Source organism: Anomaloglossus baeobatrachus, chromosome 5 (assembly GCF_048569485.1).
Source record: "Anomaloglossus baeobatrachus isolate aAnoBae1 chromosome 5, aAnoBae1.hap1, whole genome shotgun sequence".
NCBI lineage: Eukaryota > Metazoa > Chordata > Amphibia > Anura > Aromobatidae > Anomaloglossus > Anomaloglossus baeobatrachus.
The window spans coordinates 505,261,168-505,283,256 of NC_134357.1; the positions used below are offsets into that span (position 1 = coordinate 505,261,168).

At 49.5% G+C, this 22,089-nt stretch overlaps 1 protein-coding gene across 1 annotated transcript in view; it reads left to right on the forward strand.

The window, feature by feature from the left end:
* The window catches only part of LOC142312845 (uncharacterized), a 124,869-nt gene that overhangs the window by 69,949 nt on the left and 32,831 nt on the right, over positions 1 to 22,089 (forward strand). The window contains exon 10 of the mRNA XM_075351832.1: positions 558 to 663. Coding sequence (XP_075207947.1) covers positions 558 to 663 — 106 coding nt within the window. The remainder of the gene's footprint in view (positions 1 to 557; positions 664 to 22,089) is intronic.

Consider the following 22,089-nt stretch of genomic DNA (forward strand, 5'->3'; position numbering starts at 1 on the left):
CAGACCAGCTAAGTAAATTCCTTGTATCTTGGAACCTGGTCCCAGATCCGATTCCGGCATCCAGGATTCAGGTATCCGCCATCCAGGAAAATTGTTGCGTAATGGTTGAAAACCTGATGAACTGGAGCCAACTGCTGGACTTAAGCTGTTGTAAAATCTGTGACTTTACTGTCCATTGTTTCTGGGCATGGACATTTTCTGGTCTGTAGCCCCCGTTCAGCGGCCAGCTAGCTGCGGTAGCCCTTGTACATGTTATATGTGGGAGTTGTTGCAGGGGGGCTTTTTTGTTTTTTTGTGTGTTTTTTCTTTTTGTTTGTTTTTTGTCTATCCCATCTTAGTAATGTATTGTTCTATTGCTCCTATTGATTAATATGGGGATAAAATGTATGTGTCTAAATGTCAAAGGGTTGAATTCGACTGTAAAAAGATCTATGGTGTGGCGGGAGCGCTTAAGGCTAAGTGTGATGTTCTTTGTATTCTTATATCTCCTCTTTTATTACCGTACCTGATTTTGTTAGATTAAATAACATTTTTTTTCCTCATTCTTTTTTTGCCAGTCTAAAAAGTAGAAAGAAAGCTGGGCTGTGCATTATTATTAAGAACACCTTATCACCTTCTTTCCATTTTCAAAATTTAGATCATGAAGGGCGGTTTATTATTTTGGTATGTCCTCTGAATAATGTTGTGTATGCCCTTGCGTCTGTCTATTCTAATACGTCTCAACTTAGCTTCCTTTGGAAGTTTCTGCAAAAATATTCTAATTTTTCAGTGGGACAAACAAATATTTGTGGAGATTTTAATTTGCCATTGTTGAAACACTTGGATTGTTCCATTTCTACGTCCCATAGAAAGGAGATAAGCTCTCTGATGTCTGAACACCATCTTCAGGACATCTGGAGATATACAAATGCAGAAGAAAGGGATTACACTTTTTTTCGGCTAGATTTTAGCAGGTTAGACTATTTCTTAGTGGATAGCAGCTGTGAGACTGTGACCGGGGTTATCTATGACGGCCGGTATGTCTCGCCCCGGTTGTGCTCACTCCATGATAGAAAGTAGATCCACTCCAGGGTTAATGCTGTTTCCCTACAGGCTGAAGGAAGGGTTAAATGGCAACAGGAACAAGGGCAGGTGTGCCGGGTGTGAGGGAGTGAACAGAACTCCCTGAGTTCTCTGCTGGAGAGGCACATGTATATTGTTGTGGACTTTTGTTTGGATTAAAACCGTGTGCTGTGAACCTTAATGCCTGGATCCCGTGTCTTCTGCTGCGCAGCCGACCGTGCTACCTCACATATGGTGGAGAATGCGGGCATGACAGCCGGTGAGGTGTAGCATCCATCCCTGGTGACCCAGTAGCACATGTCCTGGATTCGAGCGGCTATACTACAGCCCAAACCCGGTGACGCCATGGAGGACATACTAAAGCAGCTGGCTCAGGCTAATGCACAGCAACAACAGGCTAATGAACAGCAGCAACAGACCAATGCACACCTGCTCCGGGCGTTGGAACGTCAGCAGCAATCCTTGCAAGTGCAGGAAAAAAGGCACTAAGAACAGCTGGTTCAGGCCAATACACGTCAGCAGCAAGCCTTGCAATTGCAGGAACAAAGACATCAAGAACAGATGGTTCTCCTGGCCAAGTCGATCCGTGCCGGACCGGCAGCAACAACCCCGGGACCGGGTGACGACGGCAGCGTCCGGAAAGCGGTGAGACAAGCGTTGCAAAAGATGACCCCGGGGGATGATGTGGAAGCGTTCCTGGCGGTGTTTGAGCGGGTGGCCGAGCGGGAAAAGCTGCCGACCCCCCCAGTGGGCTGAGGTATTGTCGCCCTATCTGACGGGGGAACCCCAAAAAGCGTACCGTGGGGGTGGTTTGCATACATGGGGACCGACGAGACTATCCCACGGGGATTGTCACCATCACAGCACCTTGCAGTCAGGTGCAACATGAGTTGGGACTTCTTACACTCTTCCTTATGACGTGATCCTAGGAAGGGATCTGCCCTATTTTTGGACTTTATGGAGGGGACCCACTAAGTCCCCTCAGATATTGGTCAGTCCGGGACCTGAGCCCTACAATCCTGAATCCGGGACGCCTGCCGTAGGGGTCACCATGATAGGGACAGAGTGTGAACCCGATAGGTCACCCCTAGAGGTATTGGCAGGAGAGGCTGAGATGGTCGAGCCCATCCCGGAGTTGGAGGCGTCCCCGGATACGTTTGGGACAGCCCAACTCCAGGACCCTACGTTAATACATGCCCGGAGTCGCGTGACAGTAGTTGACGGGGTGGCACAGCTGCCCGGTGCCCAGGTAAGGTACCCCCATTTCGCTCTTAAGCAAGATTTACTCTACCGGGTAGATGAAATACGGGGCGTGGGGGTAGAGCAGTTGGTGGTGCCCCAGCCGTATCGCCGGCGGGTCCTCGACTTGGCTCATAAACACCTGATGAGTGGCCACCTAGGGGTCAAGAAAACGCAGGAGCGAATATTGCAAAGGTTCTATTGGCCCGGGGTCTTTGGGGAGGTAAAACGGTTCTGCGAAACCTGCCCGGAGTGTCAGCTTACCGCACCCCTGACCCATTTTCGCAGTCCGTTGGTACCGTTACCCATTATAGAAGTCCCTTTTGAACGGATAGGGATGGATCTGGTGGGGCCCCTCGTAAAGTCCGCTCGAGGGCACCAACACATCCTAGTGATCGTTGACTATGCCACCCGGTATCCCGAGGCGATACCTCTCAGACATACTGCAGCAAAGCTTATAGCTCGGGAGTTGTTTGCTGTGTTCTGCCGGGTGGGGTTGCCCAAGGAGATCCTTACGGATCAGGGGACCCCATTCATGTCTAAAGTGACCAAAGAGCTATGCCGGCTACTCCAGATCAAGCAGTTGCGTACGTCTGTGTATCATCCTCAAACGGACGGTTTAGTCGAGCGTTTCAATAAAACCCTGAAAACCATGCTAAGAAGGGTGATTTCAAAAGACGGGAAAGACTGGGATATGATGCTTCCCTATTTGATGTTTGCCATCCGTGAGGTGCCACAGGCATCCACGGGGTTTTCGCCTTTTGAATTGTTATACGGGCGACATCCCCGGGGATTGTTGGACCTGGCAAAGGAAACATGGGAGCAAGAGCCCACCCCCCATAAAAGTGTGATTGAACACATTTTGGGTATGCAGAACCGCATAAGCACGGTCATGCCAATTGTGAAGGAGCATTTACAGGAGGCTCAGGCCGCGCAAAGCGGCCGCTACAATAGACAAGCCACCGTGCGGACCTTTAAACCCGGGGATCGGGTGTTGGTATTAATCCCCACGGCGGAGAGTAAATTCCTGGCTCAGTGGCAAGGCCCCTACGAGATAAAGGAAAGAGTCGGGGTGGTTAACTATAAAGTATTGCAGCCCGGTAGGCGGAAACCTGAACAAATATACCATGTCAACCTATTAAAACCTTGGCAGGAACGGGAAAGCCTGATGGCTGTTTTTTCCCCATCTCCCTCCTCTTCGGGTCGTTCACATCCGGCTCCAGCGACCTCCGGAGGGGACGAACCGGAAGTAAGGATTGGAGAAGCCCTCACCAAGACTCAGAGGCGAGAGGCCAGACGGTTGGTTCAGCAGAACCCCGATGTCTTCTCCGAGCTGCCCGGTAGGACCAGTCTGATACGACATGATATTGTCACCGAGCCCCACCTGAAGGTACGCCTGAAGTCATACCGGGTACCGGAGGCTCGACGACAAGCCATAACGGAGGAAGTAAAGACAATGTTACGCCTGGGGGTCATCGAAAAATCCCGGAGTGAATGGGCTAGTCCGATTGTCCTAATACCAAAACCCGATGGCTCCTTAAGGTTCTGCAATGACTTTAGGAGATTGAACGAAATATCCAAGTTCGATCTCTACCCCATGCCCCGGGTGGATGAGCTGATTGATAGGCTGGGACAGGCGCGATATTTTACCACGCTCGACCTGACCAAGGGGTACTGGCAGGTGCCACTGACGGAGTCCGCCAAGGAGAAAACCGCTTTTGTTACGCCGGAGGGTCTCTTCCACTATGTTGTCTTGCCTTTTGGGTTACATGGCGCTCCGGCCACGTTCCAGAGGTTGATGGACTTAGTGCTGGAACCCCACCAGGCGTATGCATCAGCGTACCTTGATGACATCATTATTTACAGCTCCGATTGGCAGACCCACTTGGAACAGGTACAAGCGGTGGTGGACGCGCTTCGAACAGCCGGATTGACAGCCAATCCCAAGAAATGTGCGTTGGGACTCACGGAAGCCCGCTACTTGGGCTACGTGATAGGCCAAGGAGTGATTAAGCCCCAAATTAACAAGGTTGAGGCGATCCAGAAGTGGCCTAGACCCCTGACCACGAAGCAGGTTAGGGCCTTCCTGGGTATCGTGGGGTACTACAGGAGGTTTGTAAAGGATTTTGCGGGACTATCAGCCCCCTTGACGGACCTTCTCAAAGGCAAGAAGTCCGTCATGGTGCGCTGGACTCCGCAGGCCGAGGACTCCTTCCGGGCCCTGAAGGGGGTCCTGTGCGGACAGCCCGTTCTTGTACACCCTGATTTCCGGAAGGAGTTCATAGTACAGACTGACGCCTCGGAGGTCGGCCTGGGGGCAGTGCTGTCACAGGTGGTTCAGGGGGAGGAACACCCCGTCACCTTCTTAAGTAGGAAGCTCACCCCTCCCGAGCGGAATTATAGCGTAGTGGAGAAGGAGTGCCTGGCGATTAAGTGGGGCTTGGAGTCCCTACGCTATTACCTGCTGGGACGTCAGTTTCGCTTGGTGACGGATCACTCTCCACTGGTCTGGATGAGGTCCGCCAAGGAACGGAATGCCCGGGTTACCCGGTGGTTCCTTTCTCTGCAGAACTTCCGGTTTACGGTTGAACACCGGGCCGGTAGGTTGCAGGGCAACGCCGATGCCTTGTCCCGCGGCCCGTGTTTGATGGCAGGAGTTCAACCCCGCACGCTTGAACTGAGGGGGGGGTATGTGAGACTGTGACCGGGGTTATCTATGACGGCCGGTATGTCTCGCCCCGGTTGTGCTCACTCCATGATAGAAAGTAGATCCACTCCAGGGTTAATGCTGTTTCCCTACAGGCTGAAGGAAGGGTTAAATGGAAACAGGAACAAGGGCAGGTGTGCCGGGTGTGAGGGAGTGAACAGAACTCCCTGAGTTCTCTGCTGGAGAGGCACATTTTGTTTGGATTAAAACCGTGTGCTGTGAACCTTAATGCCTGGATCCCGTGTCTTCTGCTGCGCAGCCGACCGTGCTACCTCACACAGCCTAATCTCTAAATGTGTCGAGGCATATCTTGGATTAATAACGTGGTTGTACCCAGGGCTGTATTTTGCCTTCATGCTGCCCTAGGCACTTTAAGTGGTCGCGCCCCTTATTGACAACGTAAAACTGAGTTTTCGCACACGACATCTGTTTAAGGCAGATCTACGCTGTAAAACACTTTAAAAAGTATCAATGAGAAACGAAGGGCACTAACCCCCCCCCCAATGGGGATCACCACGGGCACATCAAACCATAGCATGAGTATAAATATTCCCACGACACCGTCCCCACTTATATACTGTGACTGTCACACTGCCCCTAATATACTACGCACTACCCTCCCTTATAAATTATACCCACCACACCTTCCTCGATTATGAAATATGATCTGCACATTGTCCTCACATCATGCTGCCTCCTCCTCACAATGTCCCATGCATGCTGCCCCCTCCTCACAGTGTCCCATGCATGCTTCCCCCTCCTCACAATGTCCCATGCATGCTGCCCCCTGCTCACAATGTCCCATGCATGCTGCCCCCTCCTCACAGTGTCCCATGCATGCTGCCCCCTCCTCACAGTGTCCCATGCATGCTGCCCCCTCCTCACAGTGTCCCATGCATGCTGCCCCCTCCTCACAGTGTCCCATGCATGCTGCCCCATCCTCACAGTGTCCCATGCATGCTGCCCCCTCCTCACAGTGTCCCATGCATGCTTCCCTCTCCTCACAGTGTCCCATGCATGCTTCCCCCTCCTCACAGTGTCCCATACATGCTGCCCCCTCCTCATAGTGTCCCATGCATGCTGCCCCCTCCTCACAGTGTCCCATGCATGCTGCCCCCTCCTCACAGTGTCCCATGCATGCTGCCCCCTCCTCACAGTGTCCCATGCATGCTGCCCCCTCCTCACAATGTCCCATGCATGCTGCCCCCTCCTCACAGTGTCCCATGCATGCTGCCCCCTCCTCACAGTGTCCCATGCATGCTGCCACCTCCTCACAGTGTCCCATGCATGCTGCCCCCTCCTCACAGTGTCCCATGCATGCTGCCCTCTCCTCACAGTGTCCCATGCATGCTGCCCTCTCCTCACAGTGTCCCATGCATGCTGCCCCCTCCTCACAGTGTCCCATGCATGCTGCCCCCTCCTCAGTGTCCCATGCATGCTGCCCCCTCCTCACAGTGTCCCATGCATGCTGCCCCCTCCTCACAGTGTCCCATGCATGCTGCCCCCTCCTCACAGTGTCCCATGCATGCTGCCCCCTCCTCACAGTGTCCCGTGCATGCTGCCCCTCTCCATGAGCTCCTAATGCTGCCTTCCTCTTTTCCATAATGACACCTCCATGCTGCCCCACTCATCATACTAAGACCACCACACTAGCGCTTATGCTGAGACCCACACACACACACACACACACACACTACCCCACTCTTGATATTGACTCCCCCTACATTGTTCCACTCCATACTGAGCCCACACATGCGGCCCCTTCTCCATAATGAGCTCCCAATGCTGCCCCCCTCTCATTCTGAGTCCTTACACTCCCCCCCATCGATATTGTCATTGCTCTATCCCTCAACCCTTGTCCTCTGTCTCTAGCATTGGCCCCTCTCTCCCATTCCCCCAGCAGCAGCCTCTCTCCCCCCGCCTACAGCAGCAGCCTCTCCCCCAGCATCAGCCTCTCTCCCCCCAGCCTCCCCCAGCATCAGCCTCTCTCCCCCCAGCCTCCCTCAGCATCAGCCTCCCTGCTCCCAGCTTACCCCAGCATCAGCCTTTCTCCTCCCAGCCTCCCCCAGCATGAGCCTCCTCCAGCATCAGCATCTCTCCTCCCAGCCTCCCCCAGCATGAGCCTCCTCCAGCATCAGCCTCTCTCCTCCCATCCTCCCCCAGCATGAGCCTCCTCCAGCATCAGCCTCTCTCCTCCCAGCCTCCCCCAGCATCAGCCTCCCTGCTCCCAGCTTCCCCCAGCATCAGCCTCCCTCCTCCCAGCCTCCCCCAGCATCAGCCTCCCTCCTCCCAGCCCCCCTCCGCCAAGCCTCCCCCAGCATCAGCCTCCCAGCCTCCCTGAGCATCAGCCTCCCTCCTCCAAGCCTCCCCCTCCCAGCCTCCCCCAGCATCAGCCTCTCTCCTCCCAGCATCAGCCACCCTCTTCCCAGCCTCCCCCAGCATCAGCCACCCTCTTCCCAGCCTCCCCCAGCATCAGCCACCCTCTTCCCAGCCTCCCCCAGCATCAGCCACCCTCTTCCCAGCCTCCCCCAGCATCAGCCACCCTCTTCCCAGCCTCCCCCAGCATCAGCCACCCTCTTCCCAGCCTCCCCCAGCATCAGCCACCCTCCTCCCAGCCTCCCCCAGCATCAACCACCCTCCTCCCAGCCTCCTCCAGCATCAGCCTCCCAGCCTCCCCGAGCATCAGCCTCCCAGCCTCCCCGAGCATCAGCCTCCCAGCCTCCCCCAGCATCAGCCTCCCAGCCTCCCCCAGCATCAGCCTCTCTCCTCCCAGCCTCCCCCAGCATCAGCCTCTCTCCTCCCAGCCTCCCACAGCATCAGCCTCCCTCCTCCCAGCTTCCCCCAGCATCAGCCTCCCTCCTTCCAGCCTCAGCCTCCCTCCTCCCAGCCTCCCCCAGCATCAGCCTCCCTCCTCATCAGCCTCCCTCCTCATCAGCCTCCCTCCTCCAAGCCTCCCCCAGCCTCAGCCTCCCTCCTCCCAACCTCCCCCAGCATCAGCCTCCCTCCTCCCAGCCTCCCCCAGCATCAGCCTCTCTCCTCCCAGCATCAGCCTTCCTCCTTCCAGCCTCCCCCAGCATCAGCCTTCCTCCTCCCATCCTCCCCCAGCATCAGCCTCCCTCCTCCCTCAGCATCAGCCTCCCTCCTCCAAGCCTCCCTCAGCATCAGCTTCCCTCCTCCAAGCCTCACCCTCCCAGCTTCCCCCAGCATCAGCCTCCCTCCTCCCAGCCTCCCTCAGCATCAGCCTCCCTCCTCCAAGCCTCATCTTCCCCCTCCCAGCCTCCCCCAGCATCAGCCTCTCTCCTCCCAGCCTCCCCCAGCATCAGCCTCCCCCAGCCTCAGCCTCCCTCCTCCAAGTCTCCCTCAGCATCAGCTTCCCTCCTCCAAGCCTCCCCCTCCCCCTCCCAGCCTCCCCCAGCATCAGCCTCCCTCAGCATCAGCCTCCCCCTCCCAGCCTCCCCCAGAATCAGCCTCTCTTCTCCCAGCCTCCCCCCCAGCTTCAGCCTCTCTCTCCCCCCAGCCTCAGCCTCTCTCTCCCCCCAGCCTCCCCCCCAGCCTTAGCCTCTCTCTCCCCCCCAGCCTCAGCCTCTCTCCCCCCAGCCTCAGCCTCTTTTCCCAGCCTCAGCCTCTCTCTCTTCCCAGCCTCCCCCCAGCCTAAGCCTCTCTCTCTTCCCAGCCTCTCTCTCTCTTCCCAGACTCTCCCCAGCCTCAGCCTCTTTCTCTTCCCAGCCTCTCTCTCTTCCCAGCCTCCCCCCAGCCTCAGCCTCTCTCTCTTCCCAGCCTCAGCCTCTCTCTTCCCAGCCTCCCCCCAGTCTGTCTCTCTCTCTTCCCAGCCTCAGCCTCTCTCTCTCTTCCCAGCCTCCCCCCAGCCTCTCTCTCTTCCCAGCCTCCCCCCAGCTTCTCTCTCTTCCCAGCCTCCCCCCAGCCTCTCTCTCTTCCCAGCCTCCCCCCAGCCTCTCTCTCTCTTCCCAGCCTCCCTCTCTTCCCAGCCTCCCCCAGCCTCAGCCTCTCTCCCCCCAGCCTCCCCTTGCATGATTACAGTGGACAAAAAGAGGCATCGCAATTCGCAACGATCATCAACTAACCTGTAAGGTGCCCATACATTCTAGGCTCTGCCTTACCTGCTCCGGTGCCCGCCGCCCTGCTCTGGCTGGCTCCTCTTCTGGCTTGCTCCAGCTGCAGACGCGTCCTCCTCCGCGGCGTGTGTCATCTGCAGCATTGGACGCTGCAGCACGGGGTAGTGAGCTGATTGTCGCGCCCGCGCGCCTCTGACCCCGGAAGTGCAGGCCATGGAACCTCCGGGGTTAGTCAGCTCACTATGCCTGGCGCCCGCCATGTATTTATATAGACAGCAGAAGTGCGCCTCTCCTCCCTCCCAACCCCCCCCCCCCCCGAACACAGCCGAGTGTGACGGAGGGAGGGACGGGGGGCGGGGATGTAAAAAAAAAAAAAAATTATATATATTATTTATTTTTTTTTTTGCTACCAGAAAGTGCCGCCCCCCGCAACGTGCCGCCCTAGGCACGGGACCACGGGTGCCTAGTGGCAAATACGGCCCTGGTTGTACCATCCATGCCCCTATATACATGACAGTTAAGAGTTACATAACATCCCTGTTTAGGTGGAACGTAAATGACTCTCTTTTATATAAACAACATGTAGTGGAGGAGGTAGCAGGAAGCGTCTTTAAATTTTTTGAGCTCAAAGACAACACAGAGGTCACAGATGAGACTTTATGGTCTTCTCATAAGGTGGTCATCAGGGGGTCATTTATAAAAAATAGCCTCCCATGAGAAGAGGCTACTGGAAGCAGCATTGGTAGAAATTTTGACACAACTTCAAACTCTAGAAGCTCAGAATAAACTATCTCCAAACTCCTCCACCTGTTCAGAAATTAGGCTGCTCGGCCTGCAGCTCGATCAATTTTTACTATCTTTGTACGAAAGAAATCTAAAGGCTTTTTTACACGCAGCAACATCGCTAGTGATGTCGATCGTGAAAGCACCCACCCCCGTCGTTTGTGCATCACGGGCAAATCGTTGCCCGTGGCGCACAACATCGGTAGGACCCGTCACATGGACTTACCTGCCTAGCGGCGTCGCTGTGGCCGGCGAACCGCCTCCTTTCTAAGGGGGCGGTTCATGTGCCGTCATAGCGACGTCACATGGCAAGCGTCCAATAGAAGCTGAGGGGCGATCAGCCGCATTATCGACATGCCCACCTCGTTGCCGGAGGACGCAGGTAAGCTGTTGTTCGTCGTTCCTGGGGTGTCACACGTAGCGATGTGTGCTGCCTCAGGAACGACCAACAACCTACGTCCACAACGACCAACGAGATTTTTAAAATGAACGACGTGTCAATGATCAACGATAAGGTGAGTATTTTTGATCGCTCAGAGCTGTTACACGCAACGACGTCACTAACGACGCCGGATGTGCGTCACGAATTCCGTGACCCCAATGACATATCGTTAGTTATGCCGTTGCGTGCAAAGCCCCCTTAAGAGCATTAAAGATAAAATATTATTCCATGGGAGATGGTGCAGATGCCGTATTAGCAAGAAGGGTTAAATAAAGAGAAATCCAGAATAAAATAGAGATGCTTTTGGGCCTTAACAACACGGAAATAAGGAATCCTATAAAGATTGTTGAGGCCTTTGCAGATTTCTATCAAGCCCTATATGATCTGAAGGATGACCCTAATACATCACAACCATGCCACAATTTCTAGATAAAATATTGGCCTTCCGCATCTATCTCCTTTTCAGTTGGATACTTTAAATAGACACTTTACTCTTGCAGAAATACAGCATGTAGTGAAATCCTTTAGGATTAATTCGGCTCCAGGACCAGAAGGGTTATCCAATTTATATTATCGACAATTTATTGACATATTGGGGCCCTATCTTTTACATACTCTCCAGTTTTGGCAAAATTCCACTGCAATTGCTCCTTCCAATTTAGAGGCCATAATTTCCACACTTACTAAATCAGGTAAGCCTGGTAATTATCCGTAATTTTCCTGGAAATTTCCATCCTGTATCATTACTAAACTGTGATTTGAAGATTTTTTCAAAAATTCTTTCCACCCACAGTCATAAAATTCTTCCATTATTGGTTGCCCCTGATCAGGTGGGGTTTGTGGTGGGGAGGCAGGCAAAAGACGGAACCAGGAGACTAATAGATCTTACTGGTGTGATAGAGTTTTGGAGAACCCCCATTGTATTCCTGTTCTTAGACGCCGAAAACGCATTTGACAGGGTACACTGGGGATACTTGGAGTGGGTTTTGGACAAATTTGTATTTGTTTGGTTTTCCCACTTCTAATGGAACCCGTCAGGGGTGGCTCCTATTGCCAATTATTTATGCGCTCATGGTAGAGCCCCTGGCGTTGTCTATTAGGTCCCATTGTGGGCTTTCTGGTATCAATTTGGGGAACACTAAACATGTGATATGTTATAGGACTCTATGCTGATGATATTGTTATCTCATGCTCAGATGTTGATGTTTCACTGTAGTATGTTATGGCAATTTTAAAAGTATTTTCTTACATGTCTTATTATAAACTTAATGCCACTAAATCTCTTCTTTTTCCTTTTTTTATTTCTCGGTTACTTAGGGAGAGACTATCCCAAAGGCTTCCTTTTAGGTAGGAAGGCGATGTTATCCCCTACTTAGGTAAATTTCTTAATACCACGAATAGGTTGGTGAAAAAACATAGGGGATTTATATAAAAACCTTGAAGCAGATTTGGCTCGGTTATCCTCCATTTCTTTGTCATGGTTGGCTAAAGTGCAAACTTTTAAAATGATGTGCCTCCCCAAAATTATCTATTGTCTACCATGTATGCTACTCCTGATCCCCAAATATCTTCTATACAAACGTTGATTTGGAAATTTATCTGAGCGGATAAGAAGCCGAGAGTACCCTTGAGCTCTCTATTTTTATCTTTTGATATGGGAGGTTTGAGGTCCTGAATGTCTCAGCATATCATACAACTGCTATATTAGAGGCAAGTTTTTGGCAAGAAGACTGTGACCATAGGTGGCTTCAAATTGAATCATTCGTATCTTTGCTTTCCACCCCTAACAAATTTTTTGTATCCCTTCTTTTGGAACCAAAGTCTTCTAATCCTCCCTAGTCACCTTAGCTACTATTGTGGCCTTTACTCGCCTGTGGTCATGTTGGGCGAACTCAGTTATATCTGGTCTTTTTAAAAAGTTATCGGTGAGATCCTTAGAATTTTATATTCCTGACTTAAATTTAGCTTGATGCAAAAGTAAAGGTAAGGTTGTTATAACAGATCTTTACTTCGTGAATAGTATGCGTCAATTCACAGAGCTGTCTAAATCTCTTGAGCTCCCACGTCAATATTATTATCAATTTCTTTAGATATTCCACCTTCTGATTCACAGTCGGATTTTTTCTATGGGAAACACGGATCCATTGTTATTCAATTATTTGCACTCTAAGCCTGCTAAGATGAAAGGCTTGGCTACGCTTTATAAGTATTTTAATCGTCCCTTGAAGATGGCTATTTGCCCTATATGATTAAATGGGAGAGAGAACTGTTTTGCGCTTTCCCATACAGTATGGCATGATGCTGCAAAAAGGATCCAAGTCTCATCGTCCTGTTTTGGTAATCTGGAACAGGTAAAAAAAAAAGTACACATGAGATGGTATATTACCCCAGTTAAACTATCTAGGTACATTCACAATTATCCTTCTGTGTGTTGGAAAGGTTGTGCCCAAGAGGGCTTTATGGGCCACTTGTGGCGGTCACACAAGGTCGCAGCTTTTTGGCAGGAAGTTTTTGGGTTTATTTCTGAAGTTAAGAAATTGTAAAGGTGCTGCCAGTCCAGTTTGAAATCAGGTTAGCACCAGCGTGCGAAACTAGCAAGGGAATCCCTGTTTTATTCTGTTTTTTCTCTACATTATATATATACACTACAGACCAAAAGTTTGGACACACCTTCTCATCTCTCGAACAACTGTTAAGAGGAGACTTTGTGCAGCAGGCCTTCATGGTAAAATAGCTGCTAGGAAACCACTGCTAAGCACAGGCAACAAGCAGAAGAGACTTGTTTGGGCGAAAGAACACAAGGAATGGACATTAGACCAGTGGAAATCTGTGCTTTGGTCTGATGAGTCCAAATTTGAGATCTTTGGATCCAACCACCCTGTCTTTGTAGAAAAGGTGAACGGATGGACTCTACATGCCTGGTTCCCACCGTGAAGCATGGAGGAGGAGGTGTGATGGTGTGGGGGTGCTTTGCTGGTGATACTGTTGGGGATTTATTAAAAATTGAAGGCATACAGAACGAGCATGGCTACCACAGCATCTTGCAGCAGCATGCTATTCCATCCGGTTTGCGTTTAGTTGGACCATCATTTATTTTTCAACAGGATAATGACCCCAAACACACCTCCAGGCTGTGTAAGGGCTATTTGACTAAGAAGGAGAGTGATGGGGTGCTACGCCAGATAACCTGGTCTCCACAGTCACCAGACCTGAACCCAATAGAGATGGTTTGGGGTGAGCTGGACCGCAGAGTTAAGGCAAAAGGGCCAAGTGGTAAGCCTCTCTGGGAACTCCTTCAAGACTGTTAGAAAACCATTTCCGGTGACTACCTCTTGAAGCTCATCAAGAGAATGCCAAGAGTGTGCAAAGTAGTAATGAAAGCAAAAGCTGGCTACTTTGAAGAACCTAGAATACAAGACATATTTTCAGTTGTTTCACACTTTTTTAAGTATTTCATTCCACATGTTTTAATGCCTTCAATGTGAATCTACAATTTTCAGAGTCCTGAAAATAAAGAAAACTCTTTGAATGAGAAGATGTGTCCAAACTTTTGGTCTGTACTGTATATATATATATATATATATATATATATATATATATATACTTTAATAAAAAATAACTGAATAAAAAAAGGAAAAATAAAGGATTAGGTGTTCCCCAGTCTGGCGCTTTTTTACATAGAGTGCAGAATGCAAGAAAATGGTAATTGCGTCCCTTGCTGTACCAAGCGCACTAGAGGTCAGACCACTACCAGCCTTACCACCACAAGTATACTCAGGCACATATCGTACAAGCACCCAAGTAGGTGCTCCGAATGCCTGGGTCCACAATCAGACCACCCTGCCCTGAAGCTGTCTTTACACATTCGCAAACACCATCAGTAACCGCGTCCACATCCTTGTCCTAGAGCAGTGTTCAGCTGTCTCTACCCCAGGCCTTGAAATGCAAATGGAAATACGCAGACACAGGCCCAAACGCTAATCGGAGCATGTAGACACTGCGGCTTTCCGCAACCTCATGGTGGTGGTTGTCCCTTGGTACTTTATCCCCAGCTGCCATTATTTCTCCTAGTGTCCTGTCATTGCCTTATATAAGCACATGTTTCATGACATCACCCATGCCCTGACCAACATACTGGGAAGGTACACTTAACCACCGACACGTGCAGGGGTGTAACAATCGCGCTCGCAGGGGTCGCCACAGCAACTGGGCCCGGGGCTTCAAAGGGCCCGTCCTGGACCTCAGCACTTGGTTCACCTTGATGTGAACCACTTCCAGCTGACATGTGTTGCAGCACTGATCCCCGTATGGACCCTGTGCTGCATACTGCGGCGGAACATGGTCACTGCAGCCGCTCTGGGGATAACACATGTCCCGGCTACTTAAAAAATGCATATGCACTTCTCTCTCCGCCCACCTCTTTACACTGAAGCCGGTGCTGAGAGGTGGGCGGGCTTATGGGCGGGGAGAGCAGTAATAGCAGCACATTGATCACCCGGCCCCCGGCTTTGTGTATCTGCTGGGCGATTGTCTGCTGCTATAAAAGTGAACCTGTCACCTGATTTTTCACTATTAAACGAAAAGAATCCCCTTCTGCAGCTCCTGGGCTGCATTCTATGAAGGTGCACCTTGGCCCTGACTCCCCTTCCAGACCCCAAAAATAACTTTATAAAACTTGGCCGTTATGTATGCTAATTACGTTGGTTGGCCAGATGGGCAGGCTCATTTTCTGCTCCTTTATCCACCTCCTGCCGCTGATCGCCGTCCTCCTTCCTTGATTGACGCGATGACGCCCTCCGTCATCCTCCTCGTCGCATTTTCAAATCTTGTGCTTATGCAGTAAGGTCTGCTCGCACAGGTGCAGTTCGCTCTGCCATATCGTGGCCAGAGCAGAAAACATAGCTGCCCTAGCTTGCGCCGGTGAGCTAAATACGCAGGCATGAGATTATGGGCGGGTACGAGCATGGCGCTGGTGAGGTCGGCGCTGTGCATGACCTCACCAGCGCCATGCTCGTACCCGCCCATAATCTCTCTCCTGCGCATTTAGCTCACCGACACGAGCGAGGGCAGCTGTTTTTTGCTCTGCCCGCGATATGGCAGAGCGAACTTCGCCTGCGTGAGCAGACGTAACTGCACAGGCGCAAGATTTGAAAATGCGACAAGGAGGATGACGGAGGGCGTCATCCTGTCAATCAAGAAAGTAGGACGGCGATCAGTGGCAGGAGGGGGATAAAGGAGCAGAAAATGACCCCGCCCATCTGGCCAACCAAGGTATTTAGCATACCTAATCGCCAAGTTTTATAAAGTTATTTTTGGGGTCTGGAAGGGGAGTCAGGGCCAAAATGCACCTTCATAGAATGCAGCCCAGGCGCTGCAGAAGGTGATTCTTTTAGTTTAATAGGTAAAAATCTGGTGACAGGTTCCCTTTAAAGAGAGCAATTTCACTGCTCTGTGCCCACCTGGAAGTCAGTGGATCCCGCGCTGTGCCCTGGCTCTGACAGTCTCTCCTCCAGTACACAGCACAGACGCTATATGTTCCATGTAAGTTCCGCCCCTCCCGTCCATCAGAAGAGGGGACAAAGCTGATCATTGCCTCCTCCTCAGCAAAGCCAGCCCATTCCACACTAGTAAGACCCGCCCACCAGCAGTAAGCCCCGCCCACCAACACAGAGCTGCAAGTGCAGTGTGTGCTGAAGAGATATGAGAGACTTCTGAGGAGATTGTATCCCTCTCCCCTGCATGTGATTGCTCTAGTAGTCGGCAGTAGTAAGAGGGGGAGGCTCCAGAGGACACAATGCAAGCTGAAGTGAGTACTGGAGCGCTCTGAATGATGTCTGTAGCCCCACTCCCCTATTCTATCCTCCTATTTGCCCCTCACAGCTGCACTCTCTTGCCACCTCCCCCACAGCTGCACTCTATGCTCCAATCCCCACTCCTCTGTTCTCTCCTTCACCTATCCTATTTGCCCCACAGATGCACTCTCCTGCCCCCTCCCCCACTCCTCTCATCTCTCCTTCACCTATCCTCCTATTTGCCCCTCACAGCTGCATTCTCCTGCCCCCTCCCCCACTGTCCTGTAGCTGATGATACCTCATTGCTGTCCTGTGATGGTGGCCGGGTCTCTTCATCTTCATGGTTTGCTGTCAGACATCCAATTTTCTTATTTCTTTGTGTATATAGTGTGTTTAAAAATGCAGACATATACAGTATATAACATAAGTATACAGTTAGGTGGGAACCAGCCATGTAGAGTCCATCCGTTCACCTTTTCTACAAAGACACGGTGGTTGGATCCAAAGAACTCAAATTTGGACTCATCAGACCAAAGCACAGATTTCCACTGGTCTAATGTCCATTCCTTGTGTTCTTTAGCCCAAACAAGTCTCTTCTGCTTGTTGCCTGTCCTTAGCAGTGGTTTACTAGCAGCTATTTTACAATGAAGGCCTGCAGTCTCCTCTTAACAGTTGTTCTAGAGATGAGTAGGTGTGTCCAAACTTTTGGTCTGTACTGTGTATGTATATATATATATATATATATATATATACATATACAGTTAGGTCCAGAAATATTTGGACAGTGACACAATTTTCGCGAGTTGGGCTCTGCATGCCACCACATTGGATTTGAAATGAAACCTCTACAACAGAAATCAAGTGCAGATTGTAACGTTTAATTTGAAGGTTTGAACAAAAATATCTGATAGAAATTGTAGGAATTGTACACATTTCTTTACAAACACTCCACATTTTAGGAGGTCAAAAGTAATTGGACAAATAAACCAAACCCAAACAAAATATTTTTATTTTCAATATTTTGTTGCGAATCCTTTGGAGGCAATCACTGCCTTAAGTCTGGAACCCATGGACATCACCAAACGCTGGGTTTCCTCCTTCTTAATGCTTTGCCAGGCCTTTACAGCCGCAGCCTTCAGGTCTTGCTTGTTTGTGGGTCTTTCCGTCTTAAGTCTGGATTTGAGCAAGTGAAATGCATGCTCAATTGGGTTAAGATCTGGTGATTGACTTGGCCATTGCAGAATGTTCCACTTTTTTGCACTCCTGAACTCCTGGGTAGCTTTGGCTGTATGCTTGGGGTCATTGTCCATCTGTACTATGAAGCGCCGTCCGATCAACTTTGCGGCATTTGGCTGAATCTGGGCTGAAAGTATATCCCGGTACACTTCAGAATTCATCCAGCTACTCTTGTCTGCTGTTATGTCATCAATAAACACAAGTGACCCAGTGCCATTGAAAGCCATGCATGCCCATGCCATCACGTTGCCTCCACCATGTTTTACAGTTGATGTGGTGTGCCTTGGATTATGTGCCGTTCCCTTTCTTCTCCAAACTTTTTTCTTCCCATCATTCTGGTACAGGTTGATCTTTGTCTCATCTGTCCATAGAATACTTTTCCAGAACTGAGCTGGCTTCATGAGGTGTTTTTCAGCAAATTTAACTCTGGCCTGTCTATTTTTGGAATTGATGAATGGTTTGCATCTAGATGTGAACCCTTTGTATTTACTTTCATGGAGTCTTCTCTTTACTGTTGACTTAGAGACAGATACACCTACTTCACTGAGAGTGTTCTGGACTTCAGTTGATGTTGTGAACGGGTTCTTCTTCACCAAAGAAAGTATGTGGCGATCATCCACCACTGTTGTCATCCGTGGACGCCCAGGCCTTTTTGAGTTCCCAAGCTCACCAGTCAATTCCTTTTTTCTCAGAATGTACCCGACTGTTGATTTTGCTACTCCAAGCATGTCTGCTATCTCTCTGATGGATTTTTTCTTTTTTTTCAGCCTCAGGATGTTCTGCTTCACCTCAATTGAGAGTTCCTTAGACCGCATGTTGTCTGGTCACAGCAACAACTTCCAAATGCAAAACCACACACCTGTAATCAACCCCAGACCTTTTAACTACTTCATTGATTACAGGTTAACGAGGGAGACGCCTTCAGAGTTAATTGCAGCCCTTAGAGTCCCTTGTCCAATTACTTTTGGTCCCTTGAAAAAGAGGAGGCTATGCATTACAGAGCTATGATTCCTAAACCCTTTCTCCGATTTGGATGTGAAAACTCTCATATTGCAGCTGGGAGTGTGCACTTTCAGCCCATATTATATATAGAATTGTATTTCTGAACATGTTTTCGTAAACAGCTAAAATAACAAAACTTGTGTCACTGTCCAAATATTTCTGGCCCTGACTGTATAACAAATTTAGTGTGTACAGTACAGACCAAAAGTTTGGACACACCTTCTCATCTCTAGAAAAACTAACTGTTAAGAGGAGACTTTGTTCTAGAGCTAGAGTGATGTGAAATATATGAAGGGGCGCTGGGCTAGTTTTATTTTTTAGGTAGAATTTATTTTGTTTTTTCACAGTGTGCGACTGTTCCTTTTTTCTCATTATTTATATATACAGTACAGACCAAAAGTTTGGACACACCTTCTCATCTCTAGAACAACTGTTAAGAGGAGACTTTGTGCAGCAGGCCTTCATGGTAAAATAGCTGCTAGGAAACCACTGCTAAGGACAGGCAACAAGCAAAAGAGACTTGTTTGGGCTAAAGAACACAAGGAATGGACATTAGACCAGTGGAAATCTGTGCTTTGGTCTGATGAGTCCAAATTTGAGATCTTTGGATCCAACCACCATGTCTTTGTAGAAAAGGTGAACGGATGGACTCTACATGGCTGGTTCCCACTGTGAAGCATGGAGGAGGAGGTGTGATGGTGTGGGGGTGCTTTGCTGGAGACACTGTTGGAGATTTATTAAAAATTGAAGACATACTGAACCAGCTTGGCTACCACAACATCTTGCAGCAGCATGCTATTCCATCCGGTTTGCGTTTAGTTGGACCATCATTTATTTTTAAACAGGACAATGACCCCAAACACACCTCCAGGCTGTGTAAGGGCTATTTGACTAAAAAGGAGAGTGATGGGGTGCTACGCCAAATAACCTGCTCTCTACAGTCACCAGACCTGAACCCAATCGAGATGGTTTGGGGTGAGCTGGACCGCTGAGTTTAGGCAAAAGGGCCAACAAGTGCTAAGCATCTTTGGGAACTCCTTCAAAACTGTTGGAAAACCATTTCCGGTGACTACCTCTTTAAGTTCTTCAAGAGAATGCCAAGAGTGTGCAAAGCAGTAATCAAAGCAAAAGGTGGCTACTTTGAAGAACCTAGAATATAAGACATATTTTCAGTTGTTTCACACTTTTTTAAGTATTTAATTCCACATGTTTTAATTCATAGTGTTGATGCCTTCAATGTGAATCTACAATTTTCAGAGTCCTGAAAATAAAAAAAACTCTTTGAATGAGGTGTGTCCAAACTTGTGGTTTGTACTGTATGTCTGCATTTGTGTGAATAAGTGACTGTGTACATGCGACATTTTAGTGATAACATTCAGACATTAAAAAGCATAAATAATACTAAAAACACCACCAAAAACTCTAAAAATTAGCAAAACTCGTGTACCATGCAAAAAAACAACTACCATTTTTATATGCAAAATGAATAAATCTATAATGTTATTTTTAGCACAAATATGTACAGAAAAAAAGGTGAAATGGGGCCATATACAAGGACGGGAAGATATACGAGGATGTGGGACAAAGATACAAGCATGGGATGGGAAAACTGGATGCTGAGGGAATAAGGCTCTCTCCCTTGGGACCCAGCTTCTGCATGCTTTGCTATACATTTGTCCATGAACCCCACTTTCCCATGCTCTACTAAACATCTTTCCCTCAAAACCCAGCTTTCCCATTTTCTATAACATCTTTCCCTCAGCATGCAGCTTTCCGATGCTCTGATATCAAGGACAAGCTGGGTGCTGAGGTAAAGATGTACAGCAGAGCACTGGAAAACTGGGTGCTGAGGTAAAGATGCATAGCAGGACATGGGAAAGCTGGATGCTGAGGTAAAGATGCATAGCAGAACATCGGAAAGCTGGGTGCTGAAGGAAAGAGGGATATCAGAGCATGGGAAAACTGGGTGCTGAGGAAAATATGTATAGAAGACCATGGGAGGGCAGGGTGCTGAGGGAAAGATCCAAGTGTCAGCATAATTATCCTGTACTCCGAGCTGGGGGGAGGTGAGAGGAGAGGTGGGGGGGGGGGGGCAGCTCCAAATTTTGCACCTGGGCCCATTTAACCCTAGTTACGCCACTGGACACATGGACAAGTGCTTGCGGCTAGGGACTCTACTTTTCCCTGATGGCACACGGGGTTAACCTTATGGAGGCCAGAACTGAGATGGCACCTTGGATGGCACATGTGCTACCAACACCTACAATTGCAGGGTTTCCTTCACCTCCTACACCAATTCCTGCACCACCTCCTCCTCTGAATTGACCCTATCAGTAGCAAGCTGGAAGCATTTCCCGGTGAGGCGTCAACAGACTCTGCTGAAACTCCTATATTTTATCTATCCAAGCAAATCGGATGTGATTTCCTGAGAACTCAGCTCATAAGACTTTCCTGAACTGTGCGGTTTTGGTGCTCTGTTTTCTCCATAAGCTTCTATGTGGAGCCTGAAAAAAGTGTATAAGGCCCTGTGCGCACCTACCGGTTTTTGCTGCGGATTTCCTGCAGTTTTGCTGCATATTTCGCTGCAGAAAATGTTCATAACATCTCTGCAGTGATTCACCAGCAAAACCTATGGGAAAAAAAAATCCTGTGCGCACTAGGCGGAATTTGACAGCTGCATGTTTTGCTGCGGGATTCCCGCAGCAAAACCAATTGCTTGTCAATTCTTTTCCGCACGTCGCTGCGGGATTTCACTACATTGACTCCAATGTAATCGTGAAATCCCACAGGGAATAACGCAGGCAGCAAATTCTGTGCGGTTCATTGCGTTTTCCTGCGTTATTCCCTCCGGTATTTCGCGGTTTACCTCCGGTAATGTACATCGCCTGCCTGCGGTTTGCAGGGAAGTGATGTCATTATGACAGGAAGAGGAAGCGGAGCAGAGAGTAAACACACATAGACATAGAACACAGACATATAGAATACACATAGAAAGCAAACGGAAATATAGAAAACAAAACACGTGGGCTCCGCCGTATTTTTACCTTCCAGCCGAGGTAAGCACACAGCGGCGGCCCGGTATTCTCAGGCTGGGGAGGGCAAGGGGCAGGTTAATGTCCCCCGCCTCCCTCCCCGCAGCCGAGAATATCATACCGGAGTGTCCCCAGCTCTTCCTGCTGTCGTGATGCAGTGGCAGTCAGGGTAATACAAGGAGTTAATGGCGGCGGATTGCCGCCACTAAGTCCAGGCTTGATCATGGCAGCGTCTATGTAACAGCTGATCAATCAGTAAGTAAAGTGAAAAAAACACACACACCAAAAAATCCTTTATTTTAAATAACACACAAATAAGCCTCATTCACCCTTTTATTAACCCTTCCCGAAACAAAGCTTCGACGTAATCCACGTCCTGCGATGTTTGCATCCAGCCGCGACTGACACAGCGCTGAATGAATGCAGCCTCGCAGCAAGACAGCAGAGGTAATTACCGGTCATTTCCCACGGCCGGAAATATAAACACACTACCGCCCGGGAGAAATGCAGCGATCTGTCCTCTATCCCTCTATCTAGCTATCTCTCTATCTATTCTTCTATCTGTCTATTTCTCTATCTATCTATCTCAGAAGGAAATGATTTTTTTTATTTTTTTTTTTCAATGTGCTTTATTGCATTGAGTGCAATAAAGCACATGTACCAACCGGCATGAGGCAAAACCGCGGCAATACCGCGAACAATACCGCGGTGAAACCGCGGC